This window comes from Dipteris shenzhenensis, chromosome 9 (genome assembly GCF_047967505.1).
Source record: "Dipteris shenzhenensis isolate YYH24624 ecotype China chromosome 9, Dip_SZ_1.0, whole genome shotgun sequence".
Taxonomy (NCBI): Eukaryota; Viridiplantae; Streptophyta; class Polypodiopsida; order Gleicheniales; family Dipteridaceae; genus Dipteris; species Dipteris shenzhenensis.
Genome location: NC_141604.1, coordinates 33377579 through 33385446, shown reverse-complemented (window position 1 = coordinate 33385446; position 7868 = coordinate 33377579). Strand labels below are relative to the sequence as shown.

The 7868-nt window shown below is 44.1% G+C and overlaps 1 protein-coding gene across 1 annotated transcript; it reads right to left on the bottom strand.

Moving 5' to 3' along the window:
* Positions 1 to 2621: 2621 nt before the first annotated feature.
* Positions 2622 to 5659, bottom strand: LOC147898543 (uncharacterized). Its single transcript, XM_087379109.1, has 6 exons — positions 4746 to 5659; positions 4219 to 4345; positions 3949 to 4076; positions 3694 to 3756; positions 3518 to 3586; positions 2622 to 3079 (listed from the first exon to the last, which is right to left on the bottom strand). The coding sequence occupies exons 1-6, from the start codon at positions 4938 to 4940 to the stop codon at positions 3008 to 3010; spliced, it is 654 nt and encodes a 217-aa protein (XP_087235235.1). The 5' UTR covers positions 4941 to 5659; the 3' UTR covers positions 2622 to 3007.
* Between the last annotated feature and the right edge of the window lie 2209 nt (positions 5660 to 7868).

Sequence of the window (7868 nt, the reverse complement as noted above, 5' to 3'; positions counted from 1 at the left end):
AAAGTAGTTTGTTTTTTTACACATACCTGCGTATGTTTACTCGTTACTTGAGACACTAGTCTCCCCGACAGTGGCACCAAATGTTGGCTCTTTCCTACCGCTTTCATAGAAAGAGCAAGGTTCTCTCAATATGCAAGGTTCCGAGGCTTTTTGTCACCTACAGATATATTGGGGTTGTCGTTGTAGTATACGTGTAGCTTAGGACCTCGAGTTGTGTTCCGGTGAGAGACATAGGCTTAAGTGTAGTAAGCAAACATAGTGCATGCATGTGTAAAAGGAACATGTATCATCATGGTTGAGGTAATGAAAACTTTCGTCTTCATTGGGGGTTACAAGGTTTAGGAGGAGTTTAAGGGTTAGAAGAAGGTTCCAAGGTTTAGAAGGAGGTTCAAGGGTTAGAAGGAGGTTCCAAGGTTTAGAGAGAGGTTTCAGAGTTTAGAAGAGGTTCCAGAGTTAGAAGGAGATTCCAAGGTTTAGAAGGAGGTTCCAGGGTTAGAAGGAGATTCCAAGGTTTAGAGAGAGATTCCAGAGTTTAGAAGAGGTTCCAGAGTTAGAACGAGATTCAAGGATTAGAAGGAGGATCCAAGGTTCAGGGTAGAGTACATGGTGGAGAACTCGTCTCCCTCATAGATCATGGAGGTTAAGGGTTGAGAAAGAAAGGATTTAGGGAGAGGGGAGCATAGGAGTGGGAGAGAAAGAAGATATAAGAGCATGGGAGAAAGAAGAGACAGGAGAGAGGAGGAGGAGGGAGGAGAAGGGAGGAGGAGAGAGGAGGAGGAGAAGGAAGGAGGAGAGGGAGAGGATGGGTTGTAAGGTTGGAGGAGAGGAAAGGAGGAGTTGTAAGGTTAAGACATGCTTTTGGACGTGGAGTGCAAGGAAGCATGGACACTTGAGACAATTGCTTGGAATATCAAAGTAGAACTCAACACAATGCCTCAAAGAGTGTGGACTTCATTCCATTATGGAGTATTTATACAAGTTAAAAAGCTTCTCTCTCTACATATAGAAATTGTAACACATTCTCTCTCTACATGTAGAACTTGCATATAGAAGTCGTATGTAGAACTCGCATGTAGGAGTTGCATGTAGGAGTTATATGTAAAACTCGCATGTAGAACTTGCATCTATAACTCGCATGTAGAACTTGCATGTAGAACTCGTATGTAAAAGTTGCATGTAAAACTCGCATGTACAAGTCGTATATAGAACTCGCATGTACAAGTCATATATAAAACTTGCATATACAAGTCGTATGTAGAACTTACATATAGAACTCGCATGTAGGAGTTGCATGTAAGAGTTGTATGTAGAAGTCGTATATGTAAAACTTACATGTAAGAGTTGTATGTAAAAGTCGTATATACAAGTCGTATGTAGAACTTACATATATAAAACTCGCATATACAAGTCGTATGTAAAACTTACATATAAAACTCGCATGTACAACTCGCATGTAAGAGTTGCATGTAAGAGTTGTATGTAAAAGTCGTATATGTAAAACTTACATGTAGAACATGCAAGTTAGATTTCTAAGAGAGATTATTTCTAACCTTATACAAGTACAAGCGGAGCTTTGCCGCTACTCTACACACATTTTATCCTACCTAAGTCCATGTTGACACAGAGACAACAACTGTGTTCACTCAAGTGCATACTACTTTGATATTTTATTACTATCATATCAATTCCTATCATATGCCCTACTTCAAATTCGAGGGCAACTCGAAGTACATATATATCTATATGAATCCAAGAACATGCCCAAACTCATCATCTAAAAACACAACATAGTGTGCTTTCAATCTCATGATAATCACTCATAAGGTTAAAAATCATAAACTCCATAACGCATAGCAAGGACTAGCTACTATGGCATCCCTACTGAGAGCTTGTAGTATGCCCTGCTTTCAAATCTAAAGATAATACTCGTAGTGTGGGGATATAGATATGGGGAGATGATTTTAAAACATTCCTATGCTAATTTGATTAGCATTTAGTAATGCAGTCTCAAACAATTCCTGTGTGGCACTAGGAATTTCATAATCCCAAATAAATATGAGACCTTTGACAGAAAACCAGGAAATACTAACAAAGGCTGCTAGTTCCCATCATTCATAACTTCAACTTGAATACAAATCCAAATCCAGAAAGGATTCCCTCCTTGCTTTGTTGCAAGTCCAGCCCTCCTCGCCCCTGCATGCTGTCACTGTTCAGTTCCCCAACCTAACTTACAGTTTGTTGTTCCATACAATTGTTACCGTTTTGTACTGCATTTCTTACTGGCACAAATACTAAATAGCGATCAGCTTCAAAAAGGAAATTCCCTCCATTTAAAAAACATGCCTCACTGTACACCTGTATTGTTACACAAGACTCTCTGCAACCAAACCACACATGGCAGGTGTTGAGGCAATCCAGTTTTAACCTTTTAACCATCTTAAAAACTTTTATAAAGAAATCTTATAGAGAGTATTTGAGATGAGATTCACTGCAGATCAATGAGACTTCACCATGTCCTAATAGAAGCATAAGAATTAGGTAGACCACCAGCTATGGTAGAGAGAGAGAGAGAGAGAGAGACCACCAGCTATGGTAGAGCTCTAGAGAGTACACACGGAAAAAAATAACAAGAAAAAGCATTTTATATGTATGAGGCACAACGTGTTCCAAATGCATCCTGAGCTCAAAATATTCATCCAGTAAGGAATAACCAAGTTTCTGATGTGACTGAAAGTAAAATCCTCGCAGCTATATACAGCTCCACTGTTGGAGGATTACACCTTGTGAGAAGATTTTAATGGAAACTAACAAAACTACTGCTGGTGATTGTGTCTAGAGCAGAACCGTTCAGCAGTTTCACTGAGAACTAACTGCACCTACGTAAGTGTTTTGACGTTAGTGAGGATGCACGTATGGTACAAGCTGGTAGCAGAAGCCCTGAGAATCAGTGAACACCCCATAAATCATTCCTGAGCTTAAACCCAATCTGATTCAAGGAGACATGGCATCAACCATACACTGTCTTCAAGCGCTTTGCAGCTTGCACAAAGCTAGCAATAACCTGAAGTTCATCCAATTCCTGCACAACCCAAAAGAAAACAAAAATTAAACTTACAGACGCATCAAAGCAAAATAGAAATTGAATGGGCTGAACAAGGCACAATATCTGGAGGTTTGAGTTTATTTCTGTTAACTATTAACAAGTATAATGGCTACACACCATCGGCATGTCTTCACTATTTGAAAACTTGATTTTAAAAAAACAGCAAAAGCAAGGGACATGTCACTTTATGTATAAAAATCCTTTAGACCATCTCATTAAATTGAGCTGAACTAAAGGCCATTCATCCCATGGACCGGCAATGTCAGCAGTGCATCACAAGATTAAGACTATAAACACCAAGAATATGTTCAATCTTACAAAGCAAATTTGTGTGGAAAAAACTATATCGATTGTAGAGCATCTATATCCAAGGTCTTTGACTTCTAATTGAATAAAATTATGTAAAAAGGCTACCTGAGAGTTGAAATGCCTCTCCACAACATCTACAAGCTGCTCCTTTGATGGGTTTGGACCGGTTTCGACCTGTATCACAGAATGCTTGATGCTGTGAAGTTCTAAACCAAGCACATCAAAGAGACTGATTTACAACTTTAGGTCCAGCATATCAACAAACTAACTAGGACACCTACCAGGTTGAAACGTCTCCAATACCTCAGCAGGGCCGCCGTTTCCAGTTTGCTCAGATTAACCTTCTGCATAATCCCAAGCTCTTCGAATCAAAGGCAGTCATAAGAGGCAAGCTTTTAAGGCAACTGTACAAAAGATACGCTAAAAATGTACGCGCGTGAACAAACTTAAATAATGCAACATCTTCCACTTGGTCGTACTGCTCTAGCTAGTTACAAAAGTACATAGATTTCTTCATAATATAAGTGAAGACGGACCAGCAGTTTAGGGCCTGTCTTGGAGCCTGTCGAGGACGTATCAGCTGTTTGACTCTTGTTTGCTGCCTTAGGTGCACAATTTGATTTCTGCAGGCGTACCCTCGGTTTATAAGATTTTGAGAAGTCCTCTGTTTCAACAAGCTTGCGCGATCAGGCGAAGAAAATCCTTCCAATCTTTCTTCTAAATACAATCAACCATAAATAAGGCCCATGAAATATTTAGAGTATCTACAATGAGGAGGGAGAACGGAGTGCAGAAAGGCTACCAACCTACGTTAGACCTGCTGGAGAATAGCAGCTCTTCAGAATCATTTTCCTCTTCTTCTTGCCCCGTTGGCGCTTCCAGAACACTCAATGCGTTTCGTTGAAGCTTGACCTCGAGTCCGTTCGTAAGCACCTGTCGTAAACAGAGAAGCTAACTCAACGGCCAGAGCCATTCAACCTTTCAAATCCTTGTGAATAATTGAACTACATAGCACAAAACCGGGAGCACCCATAAGCACAAATCCATAGCTCATCAAGGCGAAAGTGCAGCGGGAAAATTCCAAACTTTCATGAAGAAAGACCGTAGCACTGGCTAAGTGAAGATCCGTAAAGCACAGATCTCTACACCCATCTCAAAGGAAATTTATTACAATGGCAAAATGTTGTGTTAATCGTCCTGCGAGGAAAACGCAGCCTGAAAAAAATCTCTGCTCCTGTGAGGATTTACGCAGCTACAAGACATCTCTGCAGCTGTCAGGATATACACAGCTAGAAGACGTAACTGTGTCGCAAGATCGAGAGCAGGGATTTACCAGCCAATGCCAGCCCCCAAGGCCAACGGCTTTCTTGACAACTCCGCGAAGACCAACAAGAACGGACTTAGTCCTGTTGTTTCCGGTGACAATCACTTTAGTGTGGCGGGGAAGCACGGACAGCTCCTCCTCGCAGCTCTCTTCGCCAACGCCAGGGGAGACGAGGCCCAGAGGGCGACCTTCGGCCTGCAGCATGAGCTCGGGCAGGAAAGCAACGACCAAGCGGGGACCCAATTGCGAGCAAGGATGGGGAACTGGGGAGGGGCGAGAGGCAGAGAATTGGAGGAAAGGAAAGGAAGATCTAGGACGAGAAAGACACGGAGACAGGAGGCGGATGAGGAGAAAGTGGCAAAGATCAAGGGGAAGCGGCAAAGATGGAGGGGAAGATGGAGAGCGGGAAGATCTGAGGGGAAGGAAATGCGGGCATGGAAGCTTGAATTTGGGAGATGAAGACAGAGATTTGGAGAAGAAGAGCGATTTTGTTGCACGATCTCCCAAGCTCGTCGTCGCCGGAAGCTCTAAATCGGTAGATCAGAGAGGCTGATTAGCAGCTGTTTCGAGGCACGAAGATCGGAAGAGCTTCGATTTTCGAAAGCATTACGATCATCATCATCACCATCATCATCATCGTCGTTGTCCTCGTCAAGCTTTCCGTCAGATTTTTGCACAATCGCAAACGCTCGCCAGCATCCAAAGTCTGCAGAGATTGGTCGCTTGCTATCGGCAAAATTCTACGACGATCATCGACTCTAATTTTTTGCTGTTCCGATCAAGTGCTTGATTTCTTGCTTTGCTCTCTCCCGCTTCGATTCTGGTTTTCTGCTTGCTCAATCGCTTCGTCTTTCCCAATGATCGATGCATTTACTCCTCAGTACGCTTATCCTTTTTTCTACGTGATCCTCATCCTCGTCCCCTCCTCCTCCTTCCCCCCATCATTCCCCCCTTCTCGCCTCATCGCCCCCCCGTGTTCTCCCTCCTCATCTCCGCCCCCCGCATTCACCTCGCTTCGCATTTCTTCGCTCGCAGATGCTGCGCCGCTTCGAAGAGCATCCGATTCATCCCACCAGAAGCAATGGAGCTCGCACTGGCCCTCCCCTCCGATTCACCGCCGCGGAAACGAAAGCGAACGAATCGAAAATCGGCAGGGTTTAGATCTAATCGCAGAATGCGTCGCCGGGAAAGAGGCAAAAAGATCCTCCGATGGACTGGTGAAGAGCAAAGGAAGAAAAAAATCTTGCGATCAAAAACGAACGGATCAAAAGGAGGAGGAGCTAAGGAAGGTCGGGGGCGGGGAATGTAGAGCAAAATCGAGAAGGAGACGACCAAACCCACCCAATTAAGGCCTTAAACGGGATTAGGACACCCAAATCACGTAATTAGGAGCCAGTCCTTTTGACCAGCGTGAAGCTCGTGCCCTACACATTTGAAATTTGGATATCAGCACGCTTGTACGGTCTCCTGATACGCAACCGGCCCAGGAGGTAAAAGCCTCTGGGGTACCGACACCTGCCGGTGCGACCCCCCTTTTTTTGGTTTTGTTTCGAATCTGCCCCTATCAGTAGGTGCAGTCACCAGTGAGACAAGGACTAACGTACTATAGAAGGGCATGGCAGCCTGGCTCCCATTAACACCCTTGTCCCCCTTAACCCTGCATGGGTTTACTTATCCTTGTTCCCCCATCACCACACCCTTGTGCTTTTTGGAGGGAACCTGCATTCTCTCTCTCTCTCTCTCTCTCTCTCTCTCTCTCTCTCTCTCCCACCCGTCCATTGCATGCATCTCGGATGCGTGCCCGAGCTCACATCTTGCCCACCCACAACCCTTGGGCATGCCCACGGTCGACCGCGTCTGTTATCACCTCGAGAGCTCAATCCCCCCGCTCGGATTTGCAAAGCGCCCGATTGACATCAAGTTTCTTCCTCAAGCAGTAGGGCGTCTACCTACCAAAGCTAGCTAAGGAAACAACTCGAGCAGTAGGGCGTCTACGCACCAATAGTTGTGCACGTTCAACCTACCAGCATTTAATCCTACTGCTTGGTAAGGTAGGCCTCGAGCAAAATGCGCCCCTCATAGTGGGCCATGCATGGGGGGGGGGGGGGGGGTGAGAATTTAAAAAAACATCAAATTTTTGCCATGTTGAGCCTAATTCTCAAAGCCGCTGAAATTGACGAGCTCCTCCAAACAATCAAAGCAAGCAACAAGTACTTTGCTTCATTCCATATCTTCATCAAAGCACATAGTGATCAATCCTCTCGACAAACTACAGCAAAGGTTCGAACAACACGGTAGAATAGCATCCAAAATATGGTGGCATGAATGAGGCAGCATTTTCCGTCAAGGAGCTCCACAACACAAGAATGTGCTCTAACCCTTCTTTCAGAATTTTCACCCTAAAAGCCTTTCCTCCCGACCTGTTACCCCCCTTGGCCTAACACTCCCAATTTTGGAGGGAACTTCACCCTACAAAAAAATTCCTTGGGAAGGGGCAAAGGGGCCAGTCTTGTGCACCCCTATCTTTTGCATAGTGTAAGGGGCTGCCCCTATAGGCTTTTTTATGTTTTTCAGAATGAAAGGGCATCGCATGAATGGAAATAGAGAGAGGATATAATTATTCCAAAAAAAATGAGAAAAAAATATTAACGTGGTGGAAAACCTACATACCCAATACTAAAGGCACTGGTGGGCTAGTACTGTGCCACATTTAGACTATCTTAACTTTTCGTAAGAGCTTGACACCTAAGCATATTTTCTCTTTTTTATGCCTCTTGATTGGGTCTTTCCATGGAGAAAATAGGGGAGGGTGCTCATATTTTAAAGGCACCCGCCTCTTTACTAGCCCCTTTACCCTACTCACACAAGTCACACTCCCCCAATCTCCCTTGTCAGTATTTGCAATAATGAGAAAGTGGTTATTTAGTTTTCAATCTCACACCCCGAGATTGGAGCACATGCTTATCCACCCCTCTTCTCCATCAACCCATACTACTCATTCCATTGCATCAACACTACTCTCAAATACCCTCTCAATGGGATGGACATCAACTTGCACCACCTCTATTCTACCATTCATGCAAAGTGCATTCACAATTGAGATCCTTCCATTCAAGAGGGGATGGGAAGGGG